The sequence below is a fragment of the Pipistrellus kuhlii genome, unplaced genomic scaffold (assembly GCF_014108245.1).
Source record: "Pipistrellus kuhlii isolate mPipKuh1 unplaced genomic scaffold, mPipKuh1.p scaffold_m20_p_2, whole genome shotgun sequence".
NCBI classification, from domain to species: Eukaryota; Metazoa; Chordata; class Mammalia; order Chiroptera; family Vespertilionidae; genus Pipistrellus; species Pipistrellus kuhlii.
Window position 1 is genome coordinate 152,256,874 of NW_023425515.1, and position 16,264 is coordinate 152,273,137.

The 16,264-nt window shown below is 42.4% G+C and overlaps 1 protein-coding gene across 2 annotated transcripts in view; it reads right to left on the reverse strand.

The window, feature by feature from the left end:
- Nucleotides 1–16,264, reverse strand: part of CACHD1 (cache domain containing 1) — a 233,661-nt gene that overhangs the window by 77,894 nt on the left and 139,503 nt on the right. For both annotated transcript variants that reach the window (XM_036444801.2, XM_045584504.1), the window contains one exon: nucleotides 8,045–8,151. In XM_036444801.2, the coding sequence (XP_036300694.1) occupies nucleotides 8,045–8,151 (107 nt within the window). The remainder of the gene's footprint in view (nucleotides 1–8,044; nucleotides 8,152–16,264) is intronic.

A 16,264-nucleotide genomic window follows, 5' to 3' on the forward strand; every position in this document is an offset into this window, starting at 1 on the left:
CAAGCCTATCTCCTGGATAATTCCTATTGTCTCTTAAGACACAATGGAACCTCACAATCTGGGTCAAGTGCGAAGGCTTATCTGTATCAAGACAACAATCAGCACTGTATTGTACCTGTCAGCTGATTTCCTCCTCTTCCCGACTGCCCCAACACAATACTATTGTATATATACAACCGGCTGTGAGCTCTCTGAGGGTAGGAACTCTCCTAATTATCTTGCCAGAGTACCATGCGGCCATATGGCTGTCAGCTGAGAGAAGCTCTTTATGAGGGAGTGTGAGGAAGGGGTTGGGGTTCATTCTGGGTCTCAGGCTTCAGTGAAAAAGTAAAATGAAGCTGCTATTAATTGACATGAAACATGAAACATAAAACATGAGCCGAGGAGGAGGTTTGGGTAGGAAGAGAGAAGGTTCTAAGTTTGGCTTTAGACCTAAAGGGAATATCAATAGGCAGGACGCAGTGGTGGAGATATCTCTCTTCATCTTAAGCAGCCTTCTGAACTAGGAGTTAGGGCACAGTGTTTAGTCATGTCGATAGCAACAGTTTGTTGTTAGATTTTAGAGAGATCAGGTAAGTTCCCTGGGCCTGTTTATCAGCTATGAGATAGAGCAGATATTTTCTTTGTAAGAATGAGACAAATGTATAAAAAGGTTTATGAGGCACTAAGAAGCGATGGGTTGATTTTCTTATGTACAGTACATGTTTGGACTCAGCACAGTTGGTTTCATGAGAATGACACCATGCTCCTGCATAGTCTGTGACACTCTGTACACCTGAGACATTTATGTGTGCTGACTTGCTGCTAAGCTAAGGAAACTAGGGCTACCTTACAGCAAATCACACCCACATTTCTTTCTTCAAAAAGGTCCTTCCAAAGTCTTGACTATTCCATTATAAAAGCAGGATAACAACATTACAGAGAAAACCCATTTGTTTTGTTCATTCATTCACTTAGTAAACATTTGCTGTGTACCTGCTATGGGCAAGGCACTGAATTTTTATTTATTTATTTTTTAATTTATTTTTTAAAATATATTTTATTGATTATTATCATTATTATTATTATTATTATTATTATTACAGAGAGGAAGAGAGAGGGATAGTTAGAAACATTGATGAGAGAGAGAATAATCGATCAGTTGCCTCTTGCACACCCCCCACTGGGGATGTGCCCACAACCAAGGTACATGCCCTTGACCGGAATCGAACCCAGGACCTTTCAGTCCGCAGGCTGATGCTCTATCCACTGAGCCAAACCGGTTTCGGTTGGATTTTTATTTTTGTGTGAGCGGTAGGTGCGCGCGCGTGCGCGCGCGCGCGCACACACACACACACACACACACACACACACACAAATTAATTGGAGCAGAGGGTCAAGTAGATGTCCAATATAAAAAATTAAAATTATATAATAAGATGAGCCATAGAATAAAGTAATAAACAAAAGTTGTAGCTGGGCCACCACAGCCTTTGGGCTCTCTGGGCGGTGGCTGGAGACTCTGCTGAGACTGTATCTCAGCCCGCTTCTCCTACTGCTCAACCCTGCTTCCTTCTCTTTCCCCACAGGCTGCCAGTCCCCATCTCTGAGTCGGCTTCCTGGTAAACATAACAAGCTGCAACAGACAAGAATTCTCATCTTTGCCAGAGGGAAGGTGGCAAAGAGGTTGGAGGAATGAGCAATATTTTACAAGTCAGAGAAGGCAGGATGAAACAATAATATGAACAAGGGTACCGAGGAGGGACAGAGACTAGTGGTGTGAAGAAATGAAAATGATTTCCAGAGGGGAGAGCTCAGAGGGCTTGCGAAGGAGAAAGAGGAACAGAAGATGGAGTTGAAAGGCCTTCACCTTTATCTTAGAGGTAAAGGGGAGCTGCCAGAGGATTTTGAAAAGTAGAGTTATAGAGCAGGTATTTTCAAAATACCAACAGTATGCAGGATATACTGAAGAAAGAAAAAAACAAAAAAGAGGGGAGAAAGCAGGGAAAGCTTTTGGGACATACGAAATAATTATTCCTCTAGAAAGACAATGACGATCTAAGTGTGTGGCATCCACAGTGCAGAAGCCAAAGGAGACTCAAGAGACATCTGTGAACAACAAAGTCTGAGCCAAGTTTCCCCTTCAATCAAGAGAGGACGATGAGACCTATGCCACAAATCGGTGTGATGAGCAAGAAGAGGAACACACAGGTAAGTGCCCAGGGAGGGATCTTGTGCACAGTAAATACCTGACAAACATTCACTCACTTGTGCTTTTATTTGGTCACTGATTCACGTTTAGGCAAAACTGTTAAATAAATCCTGGAGTTGTGCTGGATGGAAATTGGGATAATGAGCCACATTGTGAAGTAAGTTTAGAGGAAAGTTAGTGTTTTGTTTAATTTTTGAGATAACGACAGGACAATCATAGAGAGATGTGTGCCCTGAAGTTGGTTACACAATAAATAAACCCAGAGATAGGTCATGGGTGGAGATGAAGAGGTGGAATTCAGCAGCACGTGGTGGGAGTTGAGACGCTGCTAAACTGACGACCTTCACAGAGGTAACAGTGATGAAGGACAGTGGAGACATGGTCCCTTCAGACAGAATAATGGAAAAGGAGCCAAGGGGAAATGGGAAAGGGCTGGGCAGAGAAGTAAGAGGATAAATGGAAACCAAAGGATGACAGTGAGAAGTTTACATGTCAATCGCCACACAGTGGTCAAGTAAAACTGTGGAAGGGTCATTTAAAATCTTTCAAGGGAGCAATGATATAGTGAAAAGTTGGGACATTCTAAATGTCGAAGTGGAGTAGATTCATTAATTCAACAATATTGTGTAGTCACTGCTACAATGATAGAGAAGTATATTTATTTATATACTAGAGGCCCAATGCATGAAATTCATGCAAGGAACTTGGCCCTTGCAGCCCCAGCTGCCTCATAGCCTTGCCCACTGGTTGTTCAGAAGGTCATTTGCCATCTGGTCTAATTAGCATATTAGCTCTTTATTATATAGGATGCACAAAAGAATGTTCAGATACTTTGCTAAGTTAAACAGGCTATATCCATTATGATCATATATGTTATAAGAGAGTATCCTATATACTAAAAGCCTAATATGCAAATTGTCCCCTCGACTGAGAGTTCAAACTAGTTTGACTGCTCACTATGATGTTCACTGACCACCAGGGGACAGTGTGGAGCATGGCGAGCACTGGTGACGCGGCACTGGCAGTGAGTGGCAGTGGATGCACTGCTGGCTCTGATGGGCCCAGATGAGAGCAGGACTGAGAACAGGACCAAGGTGGGATGGTGTAAATGAGTGGGCAGTGCCAAGCCAGGCAGGTGTAAGTGGGGCCCAATTGCCCTGCCAATCATCCAGCGGTGGTGGTGGGAGCAGGGCAGCCTCCTGGCTCCCAGGTGCTGAGGGAGCTGGGCAGGGGCTCAATGACTCAGGTGGAGGGGGGCATGCATGGGGCCCAGGGGCCCAGGTGCTGCTCAGGGCCCAGAGGTCAGCTGGGATCTACCCTTCCACACCAGACATGCTTTGATTGTCGGCCAGGCCTAGGGACCATACATACACACACAAAAATTTTTTTTGTGTGTATGTATATATGTGTGTGTGTGTGTGTGTGTGTGTGTGTGTGTGTGTATATATATATATATATATATATATATATATTGATATATTGATATATTGATATATATATATGAGAATATATGTGGCAAAAAATCTTGTAAAAGCAGTATATAATAGGGTTGTTGTGAGAAACTATAAGACTAGACTTTGAAGTAGATCAAAGTACAGGAATAGAGCATGAAGGGGATCAGGGTGAAGAAAAAGGCCCTGTGTGTACTTAATTTTGTATTTGTGTATGATACATACACACACACACACACACACACACGGAAACGAAATCACACAACCTTAAAAAACCTGGGTTTCTAAGCAACTGAATAACAGTTTTTAGATATTATATAAATAATTGCCACATCTCTTTTTAAAAAAATATATATTTTATTGATTTTTGACAGAGAGGAAGGGAAAGAGCTAGAGAGCTAGAAACGATGAGAGAGAAGCATCAACCAACTGCCTTTTGCACACCCCCCACCGGGGATGTGCCCGCAACCAAGGTACATGCTCTTGACCGGAATCGAACCTGGGACCTTTCAGTCCGCAGACCTACACTCTATCCACTGAGCCAAACCGGTATCGGCTAATTGCCACATCTCTTATGGCACACATGCTTCATAGAGCTGGGGTAATTAGGCATGAAAACAAACCAGAAATCCCTAGTTTGGTTGATTCTTATTCTTTTAATTTTAGTGTTTTTTTTGGGGGGGAATAGAATGCATCTTTTCACTGCATTGGTATTAGTATATTTAACAGCTAACTTCCATAGTGTTTTAAAGAAAAGAGAGGAACCTCCATAGCACACGGCCAATGTTTGCCATTTATAGAAGGAAGTGATGGATCCACTCCAGCCTCCAGGGCCCACCTGTACCTCCTGCACGGTTAGTGCTATAATGTGACTTGCAAATGCCCCTTACACCCCATGAATCCCATTCCTCAGTGAAGGCTGCAATGCTACCTAGATCCAAGTTTGCAACTTCAAATGCTCTTTAAATCAAACACAATAAAGTCCAGATACTTTTTTTTTTGGTGAGAAAGATGAACTCCCAGCTCCACTCTCATCTCAATTGCATAACTCAAGAGAGCAAGAGGCAACTTTCCTTGGACTCTTCAAATAAACTCTCTTTAGGGATCAGGCTATGCACAAGAAAATAGCTCAGCAGGAATTTAGAAGAAAAGAGAGTGAGAAACTAGGGATAAAAGCAGGAAGGAACCTGAACGAAACATTAGCAGTGCTGTAATATAACACATGCACTGTCAAACATTAGTTATTTGAATGGAATCAGGGACAAGGAGTCAATTTAGAGAGTGGAGATCTGGCAGGAGTGGTTTTAAGAAAAAGAATACACATGTGTGTTGGATGGATGGACATATGACCTAGCTTTGGATAAATGAACTTAAGAATCGTTTACAATTTATGTGAGCCTGTTTCCAGCAAGTCTGCGAGGCAACCTGAAACTGTGTTATCAATTAGGGACTCATTGATGGATTATATACAGTCTGAAAGGGCCTGCGGCTGGATATCTTACAGATGTAAATATCAGACATGCGATAGCCGATGAAGTACATTAATTCTGCTCTGAAAAGGGGCATGAGCTAGGGAGGAGGAAACGAAGGAGCTCTGAGGTCACCCTTCAGCATCTACCACTCCTCTCCTGTTACAAGTGATTGCTCAAGAATGTGGACTTTGGGATGCAGCCACTGCCTGGTGGAATGTCACACACTTGACGTGCAAGCAAGTCCGTTCTCAAACCCTGATTATTGCCAAAAGCTGCTAGTAAATCGAGCTACGTCCTCTGTGCTGAGAACAACTCTTGTTAGGCAGTATGTCAGACCTGAGACGTGCTCTGAGAAATAGCAAAATTCAACCTCTCATCTTTATATAGCGCCACCCTCACGACCCTCTTCCTTGACCACATAGAAGATGCTCAGGAAATATTTGTTCAATGCATTTTTATTGTACTTATTCATTCTAGTTAGTAGGTGGGAGACCATTACTTGGCAGAAACAATGGCTTCTGTACTTACTAAGAAAAAGGCACAATGATGCGACTATTAATGATGGAGACAGATCTCAACAAAGTGCTCATTAGAAACAGATACAGCCGAAATGCGTTTTGCTCAGTGGATAGAGTGTTGGCCTGCAGACTGAAGGGTCCCAGGTTCAATTCTGGTCAAGGGCATGTACCTTGGGGTGGGGGGTGTGCGGGAGGCAGCTGATCCATGTTTCTCTCTCATCGATGTTTCTAACTCTCTATCCCTCTCCCTTCCTCTCTGTAAAAATCAATAAAATATATTTAAAAAGCAAAAAAAGAAAAAGAGAAAAGAAACATATAAAATAAGGGAATGAGGATATAGCCACGTTGGTAGCAGCTTCCAGATCCTCCAAGGTTTGGCCCACGGAGATGAGTGACTCAGGCAAGAGAGCATCATTCTATCTCCCAACAGAGTGTGCAGCCCCTCTGTCTGCCTCAAACTACCTTTCTTACTGTCCCCACCACACAGCCAGGAGAGTAATGGAGCTCTATCTGGAACCTCAGCACCAGACAGGCTCGAGTATCTGTCTACTAGAAATGCATTGGAAAGTAGTCTACAATTCCTTCTTGTTTTATTTTCTCCATGATTGTAAAGCAATGCATGCTTGATTTAAAATTAGGAAAATTGGGAAGTAAAAATAGCCCACTATTGTTCCATCACTAAAAAGATGCATGCTATTCAGTAATTTTTTTAAATTAATTCAAATGGCCCACAAATTAACATGTATTATAAAAACTTTACACATATTAGAGGATTAAATTGTGCATTTCTAGACTCTTTTAAATCTGATCCTGTTCAAAGTATGCTTCAATCTCAAGTCTTCAGACCCAGCCACATGTCACGTTACTGTGCAAACATGAAGTTAAGGGGTAAACACTAAATTTGGGAACTAGGAACCTCAAGTTCTAGCTTTGTGTTCTTGCCCGCTATAGACGCTTCCATAATTCATTTCTCTGCCCTTCTCTACTCTCTTCCATTAAGTTTTTTTTTTTATGAAAATGATTTTTATTTAGCACCCTTTCTAGTAGCAAACCCAATCTGCTCCAGAAGTTTTCTAGATTCTCAGAACAATAAAAATAATGACTGAATCCACTATGTACTGGTCTAGACCAGTGGCTCTCAACCTTTCTAATGCACGACCCTTTAATACAGGTTCCTCATATTGTGGTGACCCCCTACCATAAAATTATTTTCGCTGCTGTAGAGCCTAAGACCATCAGAAAACACAGAACTTTACATTACGATTCACTAACGGTAGCAAAATTACAGTTATGAAGTAGCAATGAAAATAATTTTATGGTTGGGGGTCATCACAACACGAGGAACTGTGTTAGAAAGGTTGAGAACCAATGCTCTTGACAATGTGTGCCTCGCTGATTTAGGCTGGACCACTTAGCTAGCAGCTATAGTTTTATGACACATGAAGCTTACAGTTCTCTTTTCAGACCTAATAGGTTGGCCAGTTTGTGGGTACAATTCCCAAAGACTACAATTCTTCCTGGACCGAGGTTGGCTGGGGCTTTAAAACTAAATATTCTGGTCCTCCGGCTTTTCTTGTGGGTTTTACATGTTTGCAAGAGACCTGGAATTTGGGAAATACAGTTCTTCATATTTAAGGATTAGATCCTTCATCTGTCCAGCAGTAAAGAAGTCTTAGGACCCTTCTGAACCTATGATTCTTGCTTGGTAAAAATCCGAGAATTGAAGTGGGTAAGCGATTTCTAAAGTCCCTTCCAGCTCTGAAAAGGTAAAGCCTCTAGGTTCTGAGGTCCAGCAATCAACAAGTGTGTATAACAAACCAGAGGGTGAGAAGTATAATGGAAACTCCAGGGCAAGAGAGCAGAAATAGTAGCCACTTTGGAGTTGTGTACATACAGGTCACCTAGTAGTTATTACTATTGCATAAAATGGAGTTCCACTGAGACCAGGAAGAAAGTTCAAACTCAATAAAAAACATCATGACACCGTGCTTATCACTAGAAAAGCTCCTTCATCATTCTTCCAAAACATTCCCCAAAACAAATTAAAAATTATAAATAGGAAATACAAATGAATTCAGCACCTCCTATTGCAAAGATAACTGAGTCTCTAAAACATCCTTTACAGCAACACATGTAAAACTCCAACAAATGAGATAATGAAGAGTTTAGCAAAGTACTACAGAGTACATGCTCAATGCTCATGAGCACTGAGCATGTACTCTGTGCTCAATTTTCTTCCTCCTTTCCCTCTTCTGAATGTCCATGTTCCAGCAAGAAACATCCACTTTTAAGTACATATTTTTCTTTAAAACTTAAAGGAAACTGTCAGAAGCAATACATCTATTCGTGTTCTTAAAGTACTTAAATGTAGTGTGATGCAGTTTATTTGTATAAAACGCAAAGGGCACTGACCTGAATTTAAGTCTCGTCCTGGATTGAAGGCCCGGCTATTCACAGTAGTAGAAAGTCGATCACAACTAATTGTTCTAGATACGTTGGTATTGAAGTTGCCATCAAATCTGAAAAAATAGGAGAGAGTTGGCAATATTTATTTGGTGGTTATTCAATCCAGAAAAACAAATCAAGAAATATAAGAGTTCATACTGTATATAATTAGGTCAGCTCCTAAACAGTAAAATTGTGATTTAAAATTTTAAATATTAAAAAAAAAATTACTGCAGAAGAGCTTGCATCTAGAAAGTATTAAAAATCAAGTTCTATTCTAAGGACATAAAGAAATAATCATCCTTCAAATAAATTCAGCCTGAAATTATTATTATTATTATTTTTTAAATATATATTTTATTGATTTTTCACAGAGAGGAAGAGAGAGGGATAGAGAGCTAGAAACATTGATGAGAGAGAATCATCGATCAGCTGCCTCCTGCACACCCCCTACGGGGGATGTGCCCGCAACCACAGTACATGCCCTTGACCGGAATCGAACCCGGGACCCTTCAGTCCGCAGGCCGACACTCTATCCACTGAGGCAAACCGGTCCCGGCTGAAATTATATTTTTTAAAATGTGTGAAAATGTGTCCTCAGATGATAAATGCCATTAATGGAATTCCATTACCATGGGTAGAGAAGCTATCTCACCTGTATCACATAGAACAGTGGTCGGCAAACTCATTAGTCCACAGAGCCAAATATCAACAGTACGATGATTGGATGATTGAAATTTCTTTTGAGAGCCAATTTTTTAAAACTTAAACTTCTTCTAACGCCTCTTCTTCAAAATAGATTTGCCCAGGCCGTGGTGTTTTGTGGAAGAGCCACACTCAAGGGGCCAAAGAGCTGCATGTGGCTCGCAAGCTGCGGTTTGCCGACCACGGACCAAGAAGAAACAATCCTAAAACTCTAGATCCACTTGAGTATTCACATGAACCTTGATGATCTGTTGATCACATCCCATAATACTTAAGAGCTGCAAAATGGAACAGATTATATAAGCAAAGAGCTAGGCTTTCACAGGATGTGCTGGGTTCCCAAAGTTAAACATCTTGTTTTAAAACGTATCATCTCAAAGAAGGAGGTAACCTTCCGTCCAGCCTCTAAGCCAGTACAGAATTACATCAACATTCTCAACTGTGCCTCCAGGGACACAGCTGCTTCACCAACGTGGTCACTCTTCCCTGGACCTGCTCCAATTTGTCTAGACCGGAAGACCGCTGCCTCGAAAACCACAGATGAAGAGAAAAGAAGACATTAGTACATCAATAGCTGGCTGTTTGCCTGCCGGCAAAGCAATATCATCTCACTTTTCCGCTTTTGTTTCACACTTGACCTCTGGTAAAGCCAGAGCAGCGTCACACGAGCGGCTCACCTGCTCTCCTTGCTCTAGATGCCCTCACATACTCTTAAAAAGACCAGGTGACATTTAGGCTTTGATGGCTATACTGTCTGCCTGCAATGCACATCTGGACTCTGCTGAACGAATTAGTCCTACCCATGTCACAGATGAGAAAAGTGACAGAGAGTCAGGGACCTAAAAGGAACTTGAATCCCATCACTGGTTTCCTTGTCCAAGGATGAGCCAACGACCACGTGGCTTCATTGAAATGACACGTAAGGAAGAACTTGCTAAGAGGGGTAACTCATGAGTCACTGGGATTTTCTTCCGGTGAAGAGAGCCCCTGCCTCCCCAAATGAAGTCTCCGCCATCAGGACCTGGGCGATCAGCCCCTCTCCCTGAGAAGGTTGAAGTCCAGTACGGAGCACACTGAGATGCCCTGGGCCTTTGCGCAAGGAAAGCTTGCTCCTGGACTGGGGAGACCAGGGAACTATTTGTATAGGTTGTTTTCTGTACTGAAAAGATCATCTCTAAGAGCTACAAAAGAAAATATTCTTATAACAAAGAAGATGGGAGAGACTCATTAACAAAAGTAGGTGCTCAGCAACTATTTTTCAGTCATAAAAAGGCTTCCCGGTTGCCTGTTATTAATAATCTACCCAACCTCCCCCCCACCCCCACTATCTCCCAATCTATAGTTCTGACCAGACCAATCCCTCACCTGCTGGACCCCAACTGTGATGCCCTCCAGTGTCCGATGCACCCACACAAAGCCCACCTCTTCACATGCTCTTCCCTAAAAATTCTCCTGTCGGCTCCAGCCTATGATGACTCCTGCCTCCTCCAAACTGACCAGCGTCCTTCTGCCTCTTAATTCTAGGCTTGTGTCTCTTTTCCTATTTTTTCACATTGCCTTGAAATCAGGCCTAACATTACTATCATCATAGTTGATGCCCATTAGACCCAGATCGATTGAATTAAGATTCTCTTTATACCAACATATTCATCAATAAAAGTTTAAAAATAAGATCTATAATAAAAGTGTAACATGCTAATTAGACTGGATGTCCTTCCAGGTGACCTTCCAGACAAAAGCCGGGACTGTGAGGGCCAAGGCAGAGGAGACGGCTGCCATGGCAGGCAGGGGCTGAGTCCCTTGTACAAATTTTGTGCATCAGGCCTCTAGTTTATTATAAATACTAACAAGTAAATTATCTTATTTTGCCTTCTCCGATTTTATTATGTAAACCTCACGATCTTAACCATACCACTTGAACTCCCAATTCTTTCTAAAACTTCTCACATAGCACGGCCAGCATGGCTCAGTGGTCGAGCATCATCCTATGAACCAGGAGGTCACGGTCGACCTCTGAACCATGAGGCTTCTATAACAGGGCACATGCCTAGTAGCGGCTCAATCCCCAGTGTGGGGCGTACAGGGGTAACTGATTAATGATTCTCTCTCATGATTGGTGTTTCTATCTTCCTCTCTGAAATCACAAAAAAAAACACACACTTTATTTTAAAAAAATAATAAATTCTTTCACATAAATCAGATTTAGTTGCTCCAGATGACTGTAAGTTACTTGAGGGCTTACGTTTCTCTCTCAGGTCTAGCACATTGCTGGGAAGATGGACTCCATTAATCATCATTGGGACTGACTAATGAGGAAGGGCAGAGAGCTAAGTCATTGGAGAGACCTGGGTGTTTTAGTCAATCACATTCATTGAACATCTCTGATGAATAAGGCACTGCCATCCAGGCAAAGCATGATTATGTCACTGTCAGGAGCATAGGCCTGAGAAGTACATAGACATGGACTAGAGTTTGGATTTAAATTATATATATATAAAATATGCTAATTAGACCAGGGATCCTTCTGGACGACCTTCCAGACTAAGCTGGGGCTGCGAGGGAAGCCCAGATCCCAGGTTCCTGCTGGTGGCCAGAGGGAAGTGCAGGTCCTAGCTGCCAGAGAGAAGCCAGTGCTGGCAGCCAGGGGAAGGAAGGCCTACTCTTGCACAAATTTTGTGTACCGGGCCTCTAGTGTGTGTGTGTGTGTGTGTGTGTGTGTGTGTGTGTAATTCTTGCACATAATTTACATTTTCTAAGCCTCTGTTTTTCTCATCTATAAAACGGTACTAATAATAGAACCTATTTCATAACGTGTTAAGAATTAAATCAGAAAAAGATTCTAAAGAGACTAGTACATAGTAAACATTTAATAAATAATAATAATAATAATAAATATTGAATGTCTTAGTAATGTTACCAAATGCTTATCATATGTCAAGTATCTTTCAAGTGTGGTGCATGAATTAACTCATCCAATCTTCTCCAACTATGAGGAAAATATTATTATAGCCATTTGAAGACTAGGAAACTGAGGGAATTTTTTTTTTTTTTTTTTTTAAATTAAGAAGCCCAGATTCACAGCTGGGGCTTAGCAGAACCAAGATGTGAACATATGTCCTGGCCAGCTGGTGTGGCTCAGTTGGTTGGACATCATCTGGTGCATGGAAAGGCTGCTGGTTTGATTTGGAGTTCCGGCACATTTCTGGGTTTCGGGCTCAATCCCTGATCCCTGGTAGGGGGTGTGTGGGAGGCAGCCAATGGATGTTTTGCTCTCACATTGATGTGTTTCTCCTTCCCTCCCCCTCCCTCTAAAAAAAAAAAGTTAATAAAATGTCTTAAAAAATGTGAACATATGAGTTTTCATTCATAATGAATACATTACATTGTATCTCAATATATCAACAAATAAATCATCACCAACATGATCTAAAACAGCTGAAGAAGAATTCCGTTCTCTCAAAGAAAAGGATTATGATAAAAAATTGTAGGGCTTAGGGGAGATTTTTGCTTTTTTACTTAATGGAAAATGACAGAAGCTAAACATAAGACTTTCACAATGGAGAGCTACAGAGAATGAACTCCGTGGGGACAAAGATGTGGATGGGGAGGAAGAGGAAGAAGACAGTGAAGACAGGTGCTCTCTATTAATTACAGATAGATTGAAACATGCTCACCACGGGCACAGTTATGGAATTGGTTCCTTTTTATTATGTCATTCTAGAAAAGCCTCATGCTCCCTTCCTATTCACTACTGAACTCTGAGAGGTCTGTGATAGAAGATGGAGCATGTATGCACGTCTGCATGGCGCAGAGACGGCAGACCTGGCGCCAGTTCATACCAGTTTCTTCTTTCTCTAGTTCCAACTTTCTCCTCTGAGAAAAAGACCCTGGCAGTTTGGTAATCTGAGGATCCTGAACTAACAATTGCCTTATGTACAACAAAGGTTACATAAAATAGAAGATAAGACCAAGGAAGAGAAAACTGCACTACATTCTGAAAAATTTTCACATGGGACAATGAATACAGGGTGCTGGCTGATGTGACGGACAATGACCATGTGGGCGAGGCACGGCACACAGCTCAGGGAAACGCCAGTTGGCAGTGGACGTGGCGCAAACACGCAGCCTTCCAGAGATCAAACTTGATCCAAAAATGAAACATAAAATACACGAATAAGCCCTTTTTCTGAAGGAATCCAGCTAATTTTCCAGATGCTTCAGAATGAGTGAATAACCACCTCGCATGAGAACCTCCACCAGGTCAATTTAATCTATCTGCTATTATCTCATCTGAGTTCCAGAAAGTTTACTAGTAAGAAGTGAAAACAGAGTGTTACTTCATTTCAGAAGATAATTTAATTCTTGCTTCCTGAGTAATCCGCATGCAATGATTGCTATGTTTTTAGAAAGATTTTTTTAAAAATACATTTTTATTGATTTCAGAGAGGAGGGGAGGGGAAGAGAGAGCCAGAGACATTAATGATGAAAGAGAATTATTGATTGGCTGCCCCGACTAGGGATCAAACTGCATCCCCAGTGTGTTTATTAAATATCAAACCCGGGACCTTTCAAACCCGGGAACTTTCAGTCTGTAGGCCGATACTCTGTGGACTGAGCCAAACTGGCGGGGGCTTAAAAATATTTTTTTATTGATTTTTTTTTAAGAGATAATAAAAAGGAGATGGGGAGAGAGAGAGAAACATCAATGAGACAGTGAAATACCCATCTGCTATCTACTTCCCGCCCCCTACTAGGAATCAAAGTGGCAACCAGTGCATGCGATAATGCCCAACCCACTGAGCAACACTGGCCAGGGCACTGCTGGGGTTTTTAAGTCAATTGCCTCCTATCTGATATTTCAGGAATTCAAAAGCATGCCCACCACTCTCCTTCCTCCTGCTTCCTGCTAGGAGGTATTACATGGCAACAGTTTCACTGGAGCCTCAATTGTCTGCACTCCCCCACACGTGCAGGCAGCATGCACTCCTCAGCTGAGTTAACATGAAGTGCCTAGAAATGGCCGTCGCTCTGCTGCCGTCCCTGCCCACACCACTGATGCCTTCAGGGTAAGGAAGCCGGTGTCAACAGAAGGCTTACGAGGTGTAGGAGAGCAGTGTGTCCTAAGTGGATGAGCAAGCTAGGAGAAAACAATTACAGGAGCCAAAACCCTATGACTCTCTCTCCACCCACGCTCACTAGTGCCTGCTTCTCTCCTAGACGCCAAACACAGGAAAAAACCTCGCTTGGCACATCCCCTTACACTGCCACCTCCGGGTTTCTGAGGGATGCTACCTTGCCTAAGACAGAAAGACATTTTATGAATGTGTGTCACGGATAACGAGAAACATGCCGCTCACCCTGATTTGGAGACTATGAGAAATATAAAATTCATGCCTATGATACTTTGTCAAAACACGTCATTTAGTCTTAGGGGTTACCTAAAAGATTTTTCATTGAGAAGTCTGTTAGCTGTCATGTTTATATAATTCTGGGTTTATGGAAAGGTCAGGAACTGGTATACTAATAAAGTTTCACATTAAATGAGCAGGCAATTCAAATTATCTTTATGTCTGTGCTTCTAAAAAGCGATAACACTAAGAGAATAATCTTTTCTAAATCTTCTGTAGATCCTCACTCTAAAAAAAAAGGGAGGGGGGATATTGGATTATGATTGCTTTCTATACTTATTTTTATAACATAAAAACCAGTGCCTGACATTCAGTTTCTAGAGAAATAACTCCATCTTTCCACCCCCTTAAGTTTAAACACACACACACACACACACACACACACCCTACTTCCTTCTGGATTTACTTTCATGAACAACTGATCGAAACTGCATCCCGAGGGAGAAAACAGAACTGTGACTCCCACTTTGATCTCTTCCCCATGGAGAAATTCACTCCCTGCCTGGCTTGCAAGATGTTCATTTGATTGACGTTTGCTCTGATGTGCAAACTGCTTTGAACTTCAGACATTTAATTCCCATCAGGCTGCAGTCATTTTTATTCTCCTTCAACAGGATTTACAAGCGGGAGATCAGCAAATGTAGAAGATAAAATAAATTTGCAGAAGCTTTGAATCTTACATCAAAACTGTTCGAGTGAGTTCCAATTGGGTTTCATTCAGCCTCGATTCACAGTGTAAATCAACTTTTCAGTGGAGTCCCAGTTTAGAAGAAGAAGAAGAAGAAGAAGAAGAAGAAGAAGAAGAAGAAGAAGAAGAAGAAGAAGAAGAAAAAGGCATAAAGGAGAGAGACACATAACACCAGTTGGAGTTTACTTCCCAAATCTCTTGGTCTTTGTTTAAATTTGCAATGGATTTCCCTCAACATTTCCAGTGAAGGCTGCCCAATTTATCACCTAGCACATAAAAGCCACACCCACAGTTCCAAGGGCGGCGGCGAAATGCAGTCTTATTCATGGACACATTTTTATGGTAACATTTAAAAAAGCAAATCCCTGTGGGTATCTCAGAAGAGCAAGGCTTAAATTGGTAATGGAGTCCATAAACAAGGCCGCTGTGATGACAGTTGACGGGCAGTGGCTGTTTTGTACTTACTTGTAATCATGGCTAAAATGCCGAGACGGGTGCAAAAGGTTAAGAAACACACAAAACCCACCATTTCTTCTGAAGCAAACCCTGGTATCGGCTCAGAAGCCGGTGTGGAGCAAAGGCTACAAGGCTTCTGACAGAGATCAATGCACAGGGCGGGCCCTCGCTTCCAGGGCTGCTGGGCCAGCGGGTTCCGTTTGAAGAACAGCACACACTGTCTCTTTCTCGGCGCTGCCTGAGGAGGACGTGGCAGCCGTCTCCTCGGCACCCTGGCTGCCCTCAGAGCCCGTGTGAATCCCAAGAGGACCAACACGTTCATCCGGCACCAGCCAGACCCATCTGTCAAAGTGGAACTGGTGGAAACCCAGAGGCATTGACAACAAGGTGCACACGAGATCAAGGGCCAGATCCTCGTGCCCAACACTGGTTATGGGAGCAACAAGAAAACCAGCCACACGCCGCCCGTGGCGTTCAAAGCCTCTGGCCCACAGCATCATGGAGCTTGAAGAGCTGCTGATGTGCAACGGATCTCACTGTGCTGAGACTGCTCACAGCAGCTCCTCGAACCAGAGACATTGTGTAAAGAGCAGCCCGGCTGGCCATCAGTCACCAACCCAATGCCACTCTGCTCAGCGAGGAAAAGGAATAGACAGGTTAGGTACACTTTGTATTTGTGTTGACAAAATCATAAAATTCTGCAAAAACAAAAACAAAATAAACACCATCCCCCCAAAACAAACAAACAACAAGAAACAAAACAAAAACAAAAAAACAACAACCAAAAGCCAAAACTGGTTTGGCTCAGTGGATTGAGCATCGGCCTGTGGACTGAAGAGTCCCAAGTTTGATTCTGGTCAAGGGCACAAGGGCACATACCTTGGTTAAAGGCACATCCCCGGTGGGGGGTATGCAGGAGGCAGCTGGTTG